The sequence below is a fragment of the Mytilus californianus genome, unplaced genomic scaffold, assembly GCF_021869535.1.
Source record: "Mytilus californianus isolate M0D057914Y unplaced genomic scaffold, xbMytCali1.0.p SCAF_1, whole genome shotgun sequence".
NCBI lineage: Eukaryota > Metazoa > Mollusca > Bivalvia > Mytilida > Mytilidae > Mytilus > Mytilus californianus.
In genome coordinates, this window is record NW_026262581.1 from 96,056,044 (window position 1) to 96,072,064 (window position 16,021).

The 16,021-nt window shown below is 32.8% G+C and overlaps 1 protein-coding gene and 1 long non-coding RNA gene across 2 annotated transcripts in view; one reads left to right on the forward strand and one right to left on the reverse strand.

Moving 5' to 3' along the window:
* Positions 1-16,021, forward strand: part of LOC127710253 (ubiquitin carboxyl-terminal hydrolase 19-like) — a 58,519-nt gene that overhangs the window by 36,511 nt on the left and 5,987 nt on the right. Inside the window, exons 21-23 of the mRNA XM_052216031.1 lie at positions 1,498-2,191; positions 2,543-2,585; positions 13,624-13,699. Of these exons, the coding sequence (XP_052071991.1) occupies positions 1,498-2,191; positions 2,543-2,585; positions 13,624-13,699 (813 nt within the window). The remainder of the gene's footprint in view (positions 1-1,497; positions 2,192-2,542; positions 2,586-13,623; positions 13,700-16,021) is intronic.
* Positions 729-12,765, reverse strand: LOC127710967 (uncharacterized). The gene is made up of 2 exons (XR_007986430.1): positions 12,652-12,765; positions 729-1,276 (listed from the first exon to the last, which is right to left on the reverse strand). It is a non-coding gene; the product is annotated as an uncharacterized LOC127710967 (long non-coding RNA).

A 16,021-nucleotide genomic window follows, 5' to 3' on the forward strand; every position in this document is an offset into this window, starting at 1 on the left:
TTAATAGACAAATAATTGAGTAAAGAACATTATTTAAAAGCAGTGTAAGGTTGGTAATTCAAACTCATTTAAATATCTCATCTACACTGCTTTTAAATTATGTAAATTGGAAATTTGCCAATAACTTTATTGTTAATAAATGCATTGGAAATTTGCCAACAATTTTAGTGTAATAAACTTCATTGGAAATTTGCCAATATAAAATTTTGCTGATGAAGGTTTTTTGTTTACCTTTAGCCTTGACTATGAAGTCATTTTCTATTTTTATAGCCTTATGATGTAGTTGAATTATTTAATACTTTTATGATGTGTTTAAATGGGGTTTTATCATGTTTATGGTTGCAAATTTATTGTTTTAGTATAATAAACTCCATTTAAAATTTGCCAATAAAAAAATTTTTGTTTATTTTTAGCTATGATTATGATGTCATTTTCTATTTTACTTTTATGGTTGCAAAGAAATTTTTATTTTTAGATATTACTGTTAAATGATGCTGATTAAGGTTTTTGCTATGTTTAGCCATGACTATGATGTCATTTTCTATTTTAATATCTGTTATGATGTATTTAAATGGGCTTTTATGGTTACAAAGGAATTTTATTTTTAGATATTACTATAAAATGTTGCTGATGCTGATTAAGGATTTTGTTTATTTTTAGCCATGACTATGATGTCATTTTCTATTTTAATACCTTTATGATGTAATTTCCATTTTTAGATATTACTGTTAAATGATGCTGATTAAGGGTTTTTTGCTATGTTTAGCCATGACTATGATGTCATTTTCTATTTTAATATCTTTATGATGTATTTAAATGGGCTTTTATGGTTACAAAGGAATTTTATTTTTAGATATTACTTTAAATGTTGCTGATTAAGGATTTTTGTTTATTTTTAGCCATGACTATGATGTCACTTTCTATTTTAATACCTTTATGATGTATTTAAATGGGCTCCCATGTATTTAGATTTTTGATTATTTATACATGTTACCAAATTGGTCCACATTGAACAAAAACAGTCCAAATTTCAACTTTATTACATTACATCAAACATTGAATTCTACATATTCTTTGATATATTGAAATTAACAAACAATTTAGTTTATGGATATTCCACCATAATAGGTAAATTAAATTTTTTCCAGTTCTTACACCACATTCATCCTGTGTCAGAAACCTATGCTGTGTCAAATATTTAATGACAATCCAAAGTCATAGCTGTATCAAGCTTGAATTTTGTGTCCATACTTGCCCCAACTGTTCAGGGTTCGACCTCTGCGGTTGTATCAAGCTGCGCCCCAGCGAAGCATTTTATGTACATATTGTTGTATGTACCAAACTTTTTTAACTAAAAGTGATGATAACAAGTTATGGTACATTATGCATTATTAGATGTTTACATATTGGCGTAAAAAGCAGCATTTCATTTACAAGTTATAAATAGTTGAGAATTCAGTTATTACATGTATGTGTTTCATGATGTTTTTCTTGTAGGTATTCTGTTGAGATCTTCCAACCACCTGTGAAAACTGACAGTCGAATGTCTTGTCAACCTTCACCTTCAAATTTAAGTAACAGTAGCCAATCTAGTGGCAGTATGAGTAGTTTAGACAGCCAATCTTCTTGCAGCAGCTCATGTACTATAACAGCAGACCAGGAACATGTTGGTGAAGGTGAGGCAGACATTGGTGAGATAAGCAGCTCTGGATCAAGTCTTGTAGCTAATGTTGGTAGTGGACTTGATGTAACAGATACAGGAAGTGCTAACAGAAGTGCCACACATATTCCATCCTGTATTGTAAACTCAGATTTACAGCTTAGTGATGATGCTGATGATGAATCAGAGGAAAGGAATCTCCCAGAATACACCTTTTTTAAACTTCCTGTTGATGACAATGCACAGGATAATGTTATTAGTCTTGACCCACCAGTAGAGACAGACAAGCCTAAGGCCATTCCAACAAAACCTGTTTTAGGTATACAGTCTATGGAAGCTGAACGACAGTCGCAGTTGTTCTATGTTAAACCTGTCAATCAAGAAGGAGTGAGTCTGAAAGGACCAGATGGAGAAAGAATAGAAGATAAAGGGGATGTTCCAATTGATCTGACATATCGAAAATATTTGTCTATGGACTGGAAGAATAATGACAAATTAGATTCTTATGTGTTGGTCCAGACTAAAGAGATTGTAAGTTTGTTTTTTATATAGGGAAGCACAAAAGAAAAGTCAAATTACAGATATATATATTATGAGACTGTTACTGGTAATATCTTATAAGAGCATCATTTAAAATGAGAAATGGGATTTGATTATTTGTATTCACCTTTATATTCTAATTTGGTCAAAACAGCCATTCTACAAATCTATCCCATTGGTTTGTAGTCTAAAATTCTACTAATTAGTCAATGGGGTGTAAACCTTTTTCAAATCAGCAACAAAGATCGTTTTATTCCTTTGCTTTTGCTTTTGTTTAAAGGAAGCTTTTTTATGCTATAATTTTTTATTTACAACATATGAAACTTGTGAATATATTTGTAGGATTATGAAGAGGACTCATCATTTAATAGATCCATTGATGATGGTAATTATTACTCATTCATTACAATTTATCAGTTAAAAGACCAATTAAGTATAGATCCATTTATTACTCATTCATAACATCTTGTCAAAATTATAGCTTAACAAATATCATCATAAAAAAAGAATCCATTGATGAGGGAAAAAATTACTAATTTATAATCTTTTACCAATTAGAAGACCTATAATTAAATAGATTCATTGATGATAGTACAGCCTATCATTTAATCGATGTATTTAACGTAACTTTGGTATTTATTTATATTTTAAAGTATTATTGCAACTTTCACTTGTTTTTTGTATTGCAAGTGGTTAATTTTATCAAAATTTTTACTGATATGAATACAAGATTTTGGATATTTGTCAATGAGAATTAAACACAAAAAAACACAAAAGACATCTTACTAAAGCTATTTAAAGGTCAGTTGCAATGGTTTATGAGTAACCTAAGATTTTACTTTAAAATTAAATTTGAAATTAAAGAAAAACATTGAAATTAGAATAGCCAAGGTCTTTGCATATAATAGATATTAAAAAAGAGGCTGAAGATACCAAGATAACATTCAAAACTCATAAGTTGAGATAAAACACGAAGACAAAAAAGGAAGACGGCTAAAAGTCAAAAAGTTCACAGAACACTACTTACTGTAAAAGCAGATTTAATTTCATTTATTTCATGGATAATTCTTAACCATGAAATTAAAACCCCAACGAAAATTTAAATGTAAATTTACCAAATCTGAATCCAAAATATGTAAATATTTACATTATTTTATCAGACAAAATCATATTGACATTATATAAATGCATACAATGAAAATAATAGGTTAATTGATTGGACAAAAATATTAAAACATTTTCTTTCAGTCAGATGATAATCATAATCTTTTGTTTGTACAGTAATAATTCCCGATCAAGAACTGTCAATCAATGTCATTTAACAGTCTAATACATCTGTAATGCAGGCAAGCCGAAATTCATTAATTACACAATCATTGTCATTGGATAAAACATCAAAGGCATGTAAAAGCCAGTTAGTGTGTGCCAATTTAATTTCACTAAAAGATCGACAGTTATTTTTTCAACAGGTACACCTTTTTCCAGCTGAGTAGACACTCGATCGGAATACCAAATGATAAATTTCTGCTTGATAATGTACTTTAACTTCCCATTTACAATACGGTCACACGGCTGAAGTTCTTGTCTTGATGTGCCTTAAAGACATCGAATATGGCTAGTGCATGTGCCTTGCTCCTCCCGGAATGTCCAATTTCTTTACGAACTTTGTCAAAGTATGGTATCAATACGGATTTCGCGTATTCTATCATTGTAACACATGTTGACCAGTGATTCTCAGGTTGTGTAACATTCCAGACTTGGAAATGTGTATGAAGGAAGTTGCACAGCTCGGTGAAGGCAATCCTGGGGAGGATGGTTCACGTATTTTAGAACTTTTAATCCATTTTAAGAGAGACATGTTTACACTTCTTGTTACAATTAATGAATGATAAAATGTAAGTTCACATAACTTAATTAGTGCTCACTGTCACTATTAAATACACTATTGATTTTTCCCAACGGCGAAAGTTAAGATTAGTATTTGTCAAGCCTGCAACTTTTGTCGCAGAAAGCTCGACATAGGGATAGTGATTTGGCAGTGGTGGCAGCGGCGGCTTAGCCGGTGATTGCGTTAGCTAAATTCTTAAAAGCTTTGTATTTTAGAAGGTGGAAGACCTGGATGCTTCATACTTTGTATATAGATGCCTTATATTACGAAGTTTCCGTCTGTCACGTGTCCATTGTCCATGACCTCATTTTCATGGTTCAGTGACTATTTGAAAAAAAAGATTTTTTGTAATGTTAATTTCTCTCTTATAATGAGTAATAGGATAACTATATTTGGTGTGTGCATACCTTGCAAGGTCCTCATGCCCGTCAGACAGTTTTCACTTGACCTCGACCTCATTTCATGGATCAGTGAACAAGGTTAAGTTTTGGTGGTCAAGTCCATATCTCAGATACTAGAAGCAAAAGGTCTAGCATATTCGGTGTATGGAAGGACTGTAAGGTGTACATGTCCAACTGGCAGGTGTCATCTGACCTTGACCTCATTTTTATGGTTCAGTGGTCAATGTTTAATTTTTGAGTTTTGGTCTTTTTTTCTAATACGATATGCAAAAGGTCAACTATATTTGGTGTATGGAAATATTTTATGATGTACATGTCAGTCTGGCAGGTGTTATTTGACCTTGACCTCATTTTCACGGTTCATAGCTCAGTGTTAAGTTTTTTGTGTTTTGGTCTGTTTTTCTATTACTATAAGCAATAGGTCAACTATATTTGTTGTATGGAAGAATTGTAAGCTGTACATGTCTGCCTGGCATGGTTCATCTGACCTTGACCTCATTTTTATTGTTCATTAGTCAATATTTAGTTTTCTTGGTTAAGTCTGTATCTTAAGCAATATGTCAACTATATTTAGTGTATTGAATGATTGTAAGGTGTACATGTCTTTCTTGTTTGGTTTATATGACCTTGAGCTCATTTTCTTGGATCATGTTAAGTTTATGTGATAGTTGTAGTAAAGCTTTATATTTAGAACTATCAAGGTAATATCAATGATTAGTACAGAAGGCGAGACATTTCAGCGTGTGCACTCTTGTATTGAGTATTGTCAATTATAAAGTGACATTTACATATTTTTTTCTCAACTTAAAAACCTCGAAAATTAATCCCCACGAACTTACTTTTGGATACAAAACCACGAAATTTTAACCCCACGAAAATTAATGTTTATACAGTAGTTAACTAAAGACTAAGCAACATGTACCCCACATACAAAACTGGTGGTGATCTCTGAATCTCCTGAAAAGTTAGCAGATCCTGCTCCGCTAGTGGCACCCATTGTGATGCTCATGGTATCTACAAATTCCGTGATACATCTCATTTGATATCACAATAGAATAAAAGAGGAAGGGATTGTAGTTACAACAGTTAAAAATATCTGTGACACAGCTTATCCATAACGACAAACCAAATCATTATGGCGTATGTAAAACTTTCGAAGGGATGACTTCTACTTTTCCTCTTGGAACACTAAGGTCATAAGCTTCTTGTAAGTAGCAACCCTTTAAAAGGAAATCATAATAGGAATTGCAAGCTCTGAAATATCATATCAACTGGGAAATATATACTGTAAATTCAGAAATTATTGCGTTCATTTATTATTGCGATTTTGTTATTTTAGACTAAAATGCGATTTTAATTTTTGCGATATTCAGAAAAATCCGGTTTAATTCATATAAAAAATTCAAAATGCAAGTTTGAATTATTGCGATTATTATCCTGTCGCATTTTTCGCAATAATAAAAACATCGCATTAATTTCTGAATTTACAGTACTTAATATGCAAGTGCTGCTAGAAAGTTGCCATATAGAAATAGATATTTCACAATTCGGAAGCTGAAATTATCCTTTTTATACGACCGTAAAAAAAATTTTGTGGTCGTATATTGGTATGACGTTGGCGTCGTCGTCGTCGTCGTCGTCGTCCGAAGACACATTGGTTTTCGCACTCTAACTTTAGTTTAAGTGAATGGATCTCTATGAAATTTTACCACAATGTTCAATACCACAAAAGGAAGGTTTGGATTGATTTTGGGGGTTATGGTACCAACAGTAAAGGAATTAGGGGCCAAAAAGGGGCCAAAAATAAGCATTTTTGTAACTTCCAGACATAACTTGTGTGTTAGTGTATGGATATCTCTGACATTGTACCACAAAGTTCCATATCACAAAAGGAATAATGCTGGGATTGATTTTGGGGGTAATTGCCTCAAAATTTTAGGAATTAGGGGGCAAAAAACAAGCATTTTTCTAGTTTCAGGACAATAACTTGTGTGTAAGTGTATGGATCTTTCTGAAATTGTACTACAAGGTTCCATATCACAAAGGGAAAGCTAGAATTGAGTTTGAGGGTAATGTTGAAATGTTAAGGAATTGGGGGCCAAAAAAGGGGCCAAAAATAAGCATTTTTCTAGTTTCCAGACAATAACTTGTGTTCAAGTGTATGGATCTCTCTGATATTGTACTGCAAGGTACCATACCACAAAGGGAAGGCTGGGATTGATGATGGGGGTAATTGCCTCAATATTTTAGGAATTAGGGGCCAAAAAGGGGCAAAAAACAAGCATTATTCTAGTTTCAGGACAATAACTTGTGTGTAAGTGTATGGATCTTTCTGAAATTGTACTACAAGGTTCCATATCACAAAGGGAAAGCTGGGTTTGAGTTTGGGGGTAATTGCCCCAAACGTTTAGGAATTAGGGGCCAAAAAGGGGCCAAAAAACACATTTTTCTAGTTTCCAGACAATAACTTGTATTCAAGGTACCATACCACAAAGGAAAGGCTGGGATAAAGTTTGGGGGTGATGAATCATAAGGGGGTTCAAAAAATTTGGGGGGGGGGGATTTTTTTGTTTTCCTTTTTTTTTTCTTTTAAAATTTTCAATTTTAAGTTGGTTATTTCTGATTTATATTTAAAAGCAAATAATAATGATATGGTAGGAGATACACACCAAACAGGATGTGTAAATTATTATATAATAAGTATTGTGCAATAGCAAGAAATTTTCAATTGCACAGTATTGCACAATAGCAAGAAATCTTCAATTGCACAGTATTGCGCAATAGCAAGAAATCTTCAATTGCACAGTATTGCGCGATAGCAAGAAATATCCAATAGCACAATATTGCGCAATAGCAAGAAATTGTCAATTGTACAGTATTGCGCAATAGCAAGAAATATTTAATTGCACAGTATTGTGCAAAAGAAGATACTTCGTATAAATTGCTTATTTCTTTACCATTTTCAATGGGGTTTTATTCTTGAATTCTTGGGGTTCTTTAATATGCTGAATCTAACCGTGTATTTAGTTTTTGGATTTTGGGCCCCATTTTTAAATTGGTCAACATTGAGGTCCAAAGGGTCCAAAATTAAACTTTGTTTGATTTCATCAAAAATTGAATTATTGGGGTTCTTTGATATGCCGAATCTAACCGTGTATTTAGATTCTTAATTTTTGGTTCCGTTTTCAAATTGGTCTACATTAAGGTCCAAAGGGTCCAAAATTAAACTTTGTTTGATTTCATCAAAAATTGAATTATTGGGGTTCTTTGATATGCCGAATCTAACTGTGTATTTAGATTCTTAATTTTTGGTTCCGTTTTCAAATTGGTCTACATTAAGGTCCAAAGGGTCCAAAATGAAACTTAGTTTGATTTTAACAAAAATTGAATTCTTAGGGTTCTTTGATATGCTGAATCTAAACATGTATTTAGAATTTTGATTTCGGGCCCAGTTTTCAAGTTGGTCCAAATCGGGGTCCAAAATTAAACTTTGTTTGATTTCAACAAAAATTGAATATATAGGGGTTCTTTGATATGCTGAATCTAACCATGTATTTAGATTTTTGATTTTTGGGCCCCGTTATCAACTTTGTCCACATTGAGGTCAAAAGGGTCCAAAATTAAACTTTGTTTGATTTCATCAAAAATTGAATTCTTGGGGTTCTTTGATATGCTGAATCTAATCATGTATTTAGATTTTGGATATTGGACCATAAAAGGTGAATGTCCAATTTAAAATTTTTAAGTTCTTAGACCACATTCATTCTGTGTCAGAAACCTATGCTGTGTCAAATATTTAATCACAATCCAAATGCAAAGCTGTATCAAGCTTGAATGTTGTGTCCATACTTGCCCCAACTGTTCAGGGTTCGACCTCTGCGGTCGTATCAAGCTGTGCCCTGCGGAGCATTTTATTCTATTTAGTTGTAAAGATTTGTTCTCAACCGACCCTCATTATTGTCCCCCACGCAACGCGTTGCAGGGGACATGGAAATACTGGGCATCCATTTCTCTCACTTGTACAATTCTTGCCAGATTTTTATGAAACTTATACCATAGGTTTATATCTGCAATGTCTTGGAAGAGTTCGAAAATCAGTGCTAATCAAGTATTTTTTAAAGGGTCATGCCCCTTGGAAACATTAATTATATTGAAAATTGTATCGTTAGTGCTCTCATTTGTACAATTCTAGCCACATTTTTATGAAACTTATATCATAGGTTTATATCAGCAATGTCTTGGATAAGTCTGAAAATCAGTGCCGATCAATTATTTTTAAAAGAGTTAGGCCCTAGGAAATATAAATTATATGGAGAATTGCATTGTTAGCGCTCTCATATGTACAATTCTTGCCAGAATTTTATGAAACTTAAATCAATCATAGGTTTATATTAGCAATGTCTTGGAGGAATTTGAAAATCAGTGCCGATCATTAATTTTTAAAAGAGATATGCCCTTGGAAATATTTATTATATGGAATATTGCCTAATGAGACCTCTAATGTGTACAATTCTTGCCAGATTTTTATGAAATTTATATTATAGGTTTATATAGTTAATGTTCTTGATGAATTCAAATATCAGTGCCGATCAATTATTTTCAAAAGAGTTATGCCCTGTGAAAATATTGATTATATGGAAAATTGCAATGTTATCGCTCTTATGTGCTTAATTCTTGCCAGAATTTTATGAAACTTATATCATAGGTTTATATCAACAATGTCTTTTGACACTTTTGAAAATAAGTTCTGATCAAATATTTTGAACGAGTTATGCCCCTTGGAAATATAAATTATAATGGAAATCACATTGCATTTGCTCTGAAGCCTTCATTTCTCTTAAGATATTAATGAAATGTTTTAAAGAACAAAAAAATACCTGCTTTTCTAGCTCACTTGGCCCGAAGGGCCAAGTGAGCTTTTCTCATCACTTGGCGTCCGTCGTCTGTCGTCGTCGTCCGTCGTCGTTAGCTTTTTACAAAAATCTTCTCCTCTGAAACCACTGGGCCAAATTTAACCAAACTTGGCCACAATCATCATTAGGGTATCTAGTTTAAAAAATGTGTCCGATGACCCCGCCAACCAACCAAGATGGCTGCCATGGCTAAAAATAGAACATAGGGGTAAAATGTAGATTTTGGCTTATATCTCTGAAACCAAAGCATTTAGAGTAAATCTGACATAGGGTTAAACTGATTATCAGGTCAAGATCTATCTGCCCTGAAATTTTCAGACAAATCTGACAACCTGTTGTTGGGTTGCTGCCCCTGAATTGGTAATTTTAAGGAAATTTTGCAGTTTTTATACGACCGCAAAAAAATTTTGTGGTCGTATATTGGTATGACGTTGGCGTCGTCGTCGTCGTCGTCCGGCGTCGTCGTCGTCCAGCGTCGTCGTCCGAATACATATTGGTTTTCGCACTCTAACTTTAGTTTAAGTGAATGGATCTTTTTGAAATTTGACCATAAGGTTAAATACCACAAAAGGAAGGTTGGGATTGATTTTGGGGGTTATGGTACCAACAGTTAAGGAATTAGGGGCCAAAAAGGGGCCAAAAATGAGCATTTTCTAGTTTCCAGACAATAACTGTGGAACGGTGTATGGATCTCTCTGAAATTATACTACAAGTTTCCATACCACAAAGGGATGGTTAGGATTTGCTTTGGGGGGTTATGGCTCAAACCGTTTAGGAATTAGGGGCAAAAAAGGGGGAAAAACAAGGTTGTCCTGGTTAATGGACAAATACTTTAGTACAAAACATAATTTAAAGCAGTGTAAGGGAGATAAATCAAATACATCATTGAAATTATCTCCCTTACACTGCTTTTAAATTATGTATAAAGTAATGGTTAATGAACAATAAAGATAATCTAAAACAGTGTAAGGGAGGTAATCCAAATACAACGTTTTGGTTACTTCCCTTACACTGCTTTTAAATTATGTTTAAAGAAATGCATATTTATAAAGGAAGACCAGTAAAAATATCTGCAAATGTTTTCATCTTTTTTTTTTACCAAAAAATCCATATGAAAGATTTGACACTATATTTTTATTAATTCTATTATAAAATAGATTAAGTTAGCACTATGGTAAATTTAAATGGGTAATTATGGTTGCCAACTCCATTGGAAATTTGAATTGAGATTATGACTATATCTTGAGGGAAAGAATTTTTTTGGGGGAAAAAGAGGGGGGGGGGGAATAAAAAGAAATTGTGGGGGGCCAATTTTTTCTCATTTCAGATTTCAGAAATTAAAAAGAATTATTCTTCAAATATTATTTTTTTTTCAAATTTCAAATATTGAAAAATTTCAAGAAGTAATCTTTAATTGCACAGTATGGCGCATTAGATTTGTAAAATCTTTGATCACATTTATTTATTTGTTATGCCGAATCTAACAGTGTATTTAGATTTTTAATTTTGGGTCCAGTTTTCAAATTGGTCTACATTAATGTCCTAAGGGTCCAAAATTAAACTTTGTTTGATTTTAGCAAAAATTGAATATATGAGGTTCTTTGATATGCTGAATCTAAACATGTATTTAGATTTTTGATTTTTGGCCCAGTTTTCAAGTTGGTCCAAATTGGGGTCCAAAATTAAACTTTGTTTGATTTCAACAAAAATTGAATATATGGGGTTCTTTGATATGCTGAATCTAACCATGTATTTAGATTTTTTATTTGTGGACCCCGTTATCTAATTGGTTCATATTGAGGTCAAAAGGGTCCAAAATTAAACTTTGTTTGATTTCATCTAAAATTGAATTATTGGGGTTCTTTGATATTCCAAATCTAACCGTGTATTTAGGTTTTTAATTTTGGGTCCTGTTTTTTAAATTGGTCTACATTGAGGTCCAAAGGGTCCAAAATTAAACTTAGTTTGATTTTAACAAAAATTGAATTCTTGGGGTTCTTTGATTTGCTGAATCTAAACATGTGTTTAGATTTTTGATTATGGGCCCAGTTTTCAAGTTGGTCCAAGATAGGGTCCAGTATTTAAACTTTGTTTGATTTCAACAAAAATTGAATATATGGGGTTCTTTGATATGCTGAATCTAAACATGTATTTAGATTTTTGATTATGGGCCCAGTTTTCAAGTTGGTCCAAATTGGGGTCCAAAATTAAACTTTGTTTGATTTCAACAAAAATTGAATATATGAGGTTCTTTGATATGCTGAATCTAACCATGTATTTAGATTTTTTATTTGTAGGCCCCGCTATCAAATTGGTTCATATTGAGGTCAAAAGGGTCCAAAATTAAACTTTGTTTGATTTCATCAAAAATTGAATTATTGGGGTTCTTTGATATGCCAAATCTAACCGTGTTTTTAGATTTTTAATTTGGGTCCCGTTTTTTAAATTGGTCTTCATTGAGGTCCAAAGGGTCCAAAATTAAACTTAGTTTGATTTTAACAAAAATTGAATTCTTGGGGTTCTTTGATATGCTGAATCTAAACATGTGTTTAGATTTTTGATTATGGGCCCAGTTTTCAAGTTGGTCCAAGTTGGGGTCCAAAATTAAACTTTTTTTGATTTCAACAAAAATTGAATATATGGGGTTCTTTGATATGCTGAATCTAACCATGCATTAAGAATTTTTATTTGTGGGCCCCCCTATCAAATTTGTTCATATTGAGGTCAAAAGGGTCCAAAATTAAACTTTGTTTGATTTCATCAAAAATTGAATTATTGGGGTTCTTTGATATTCCAAATCTAACCGTGTATTTAGATTTTTAATTTTAAGTCCCATTTTTTAAATTGGTCTACATTAAGGTCCAAAGGGTCCAAAATTAAACTTAGTTTGATTTTAGCAAAAATTGAATTCTTGGGGTTCTTTGATATGCTAAATCTAAACATGTGTTTAGATTTTTGATTATGGGCCCAGTTTTCAAGTTTGTCCAAGTTGGGGTCCAAAATTAAACTTTGTTTGATTTCAACAAAAATTGAATATATGGGGTTCTTTGATATGCTGAATCTAACCATGTATTTTGATTTTGGACATTGGACCATAATAGGTAAATTAAAAAAATTCAAGTTCTTAGACCACATTCTTTCTGTGTCAGAAACCTATGCTGTGTCAAATATTTAATAACAATCCAAATTCAGAGCTGTATCAAGCTTGAATGTTGTGTCCATACTTGCCCCAACTGTTCAGGGTTCGACCTCTGCGGTCGTATCAAGCTGCGCCCCAGCGAAGCATTTTATTGGTTATTATCTTGAATATTATTATAGATAGAGATAAACTGTAAACAGCAATAATGTTCAGCAAAGTAAGATCTACAAATAAGTTGCCATGACCAAAATTGTCAGTCGACCCCTTTAGGAGTTATTGCCCTTAATAGTCAATTTTTAACAATTTTTTGTAAATTTTTGTAATCTTTTACAAAAATCTTCTTCTCTGAAACTACTGAGACAAATTTAACCATACTTGGCCATAATCATTATTAGGGTATTTAGTTTAAAAAATTTGTCAGATGACCCCGCCTTCCAACCATCATGGCCGACTTGGTTAAAAATAGAACATAGGGGTAAAATGCAGTTTTTGGTTTATATCTCTGAAACTAAAGCATTTAGAGCAAATCTGACAGGTGGCAAAAATGTTCATCAGATTTTAGATTTATCTGCCCTGAAATTTTCAGATGAATCCGACAACCCGTTGTTGGGTTGCTGCCCCTGAGTTAGTAATTTTACAAAAATTTTGCAGTTTTTTGTTATTATCTTAGATATCATTATAATATCTAATATCTAATACTATTAATTATGATTTTAACCTTATTTTACATGATTTCCAAAGAATCAGTAAATACAGGTGAGCGACACAGGCTCTTGAGAGCCTCTAGTTTAGTTATTGCCCTTGTACCTTGGATAGATAAAATATTTGCATCGCGGGGGACATTGGAACTCTGTTCTTTTATGATTATTAACTGAATCATAATCTCATCACTTTGCAGCTCAATAAAAAAATAGTCTAGGCTAAATACATTGTTTACAAATTGCAGAATTTTTGACAAATTTTTTTTTTATATATAAATCATCAGTCAATTGAGATTTCATGAAATATAATGACCATCCGAATGTTAAACAACAATTTCATTGGTTTTCAGATAATTTTCAATTTCTCTTTTTATTTTCCAGAAAACAATAGTATTACATTAGAGCAATGTCTGGACTTGTTCACAGAACCAGAAATTTTGAACCCAGATGAAGCTTGGTGAGTATTGTCAAACAGTCACTGCTCTTCCAAGTTAAGATATGTGTGTCAGGGCTCACGCTAGCAGGCAACTAGGGCAAAAAAGTCGCTTTCCTGTCCATCACTTCGCTTTGCCCGACGTCAAAAGCGATATCTTGTCATCCTGTTGTTCACAAGACTCGATTTCAGTTGCTTTCGTCATCGGCAATTTTTAATTTTTACCAAGTTGAAGAAACAGCAGTTTTCATACAACCGCAAAAATAATGCTATGATGTAGTTGTAGTCGTCGTGTTGTTGTCATTGTCCGAAGACACATTTGGTTTCCAGACAATCCCTTTAGTTTAAGTGAATGGATCTCTATGAAATTTTACCAGAAGTTTCAATAGCACAAAAGGAAGGTTGGGATTGATTTTGGGGGTTATGGTACCAACAGTTAAGGAATGAGGGGCCAAAAACAAGCATTTTTGTAGTTTCCAGACAATAATTTGTGTGTAAGTGTATGGATCTCTCTGAATTTGTACCACAAGGTTCCATATCACAAAGGGAAGGCTGGGATTGAGATTGGGGGTAATTGCCCCAAACGTTCAGGAATTAGGGTAAAAAAAGGGGCAAAACACGCATTTTTCTAGTTTCCAGACAATAACTTGTGTTTAAGTGTATGGATCTCTATAAAATTGTACTACAAGGTTCCATACCACAAAGGGAAAGCTGGGATTGAGTTTGGGGGTAATTACTCCAAATGGGGGAGGAGGGTTCTATAAGTTAAGGGGATTTTTTTTTCGAAATTTTTTTGGGGGTTCATTTTTTTTTTTTTTCAAAATTTTCAAAATTTTAAATTTATGAAATCTTCAATTGCACAATAGCAAGAAATCTTCAATTGCACAGTATTGCGCAATAGCAAGAAATCTTCAACTGCACAGTATTGCACAATAGCAAGAAATCTTCAACTGCACAGTATTGCGCAACAGCAAGAAATCTTCAATTGCACAGTTATAATTGCGCAATAGCAAAAAATCTTCAATTGCACAGTATTGCGCAACAACACAGTATTGTCCAATAGCAAGAAATCTTCAATTACACAGTATTGCACAATAGCACATTATTGGGCAATAGAACAGTATTGCGCAATATCACAGTATTGGGCAATATCACAGTATTGCACAATATCACAGGATTGCGTGATAACACAGTATTGGGCAACAGCAAGAAATCTTCAATTGGGCAGTATTGCGCAATAGCAAGAAATCTTCATTTTCACAGTATTGCGCCATAGCACAGTATTGGGCAATAGCAAAAAATAAATACAAATCTTTTAACCAATTTTGATGGGATTAATTTAAAGTCTTTAATTTTGGGGGGTTCTTACCTGGTATTTCTATTTTGAATATTGGGCCCCATTTTTAAATTGGTCTACAGTGAGGTCCAAAGGGTCCAAAATTAAACTTTGTTTGATTTAATTAAAAACTGAATTATTGCAGGTCTATTATATGCTGAATCTTATTGTGCATTTAGATTTTTTATTTTGGGCCCTGTTTTCACATTAGTCCATATTAAGGTTTGAAGGGTCCAAAATTAAACTGTGTTTGATTTCAACTAAAATTAAATTTTTGGTGTTTTTTATGTGCTGAATATAACCATGTTGTTAGATTTTGGATATCAGACCATTCTAGGTAAATTAAATGTCCCATTTCAAATTTTTAAGATCTTTGACCACATTTATTTTGTGTCAGAAACCTATATTATGTCAAAAATAACTGTTCAGATTCAACCTCTGCAGTCGTCTCAGGCTGCGCTCGGCAAAGCATTTTATTCCTTTATAAGTAAAGAAATTCAAAGACATAAACAAATTTATATCTTTAGAAAGGAGGTGAAAGCATTGACTGAACAGTTGGTTGTATGTTATTACATAAAGACAACTTTTTTTATCCATTCTGGTACTTGTTACTCGAGAGCATACATCAAATCATTCTAATTTTTAGCAAAATAAGTTTGTTACTTCATTAGAACGTGATGAAAATTGCCTATAGTTAATGTTTATCCTTTTTTTGCATTAAAAACGTCATATTCCTTTCCAAATAGCTTGTCAAACATCGTTTATTTTGTAAATTTCTTCATCCGCCATTGAAATATTTGTACGAACTAAGGATCGGAGGCAAGATAGGCAAGATTCATCGGAAGCAGACTAGCTATGATGAAATCCGTATTCTTATGATAATAAAAAATTTTGTGGTCGTATATTGGTACGACGTTGTTGGCGTCGTCGTCGTCGTTGTCCGAAGACACATTGGTTTTCGCACTCTAACTTTAGTTTAAGTGAATGGATCTCTATGAAATTTTACCACA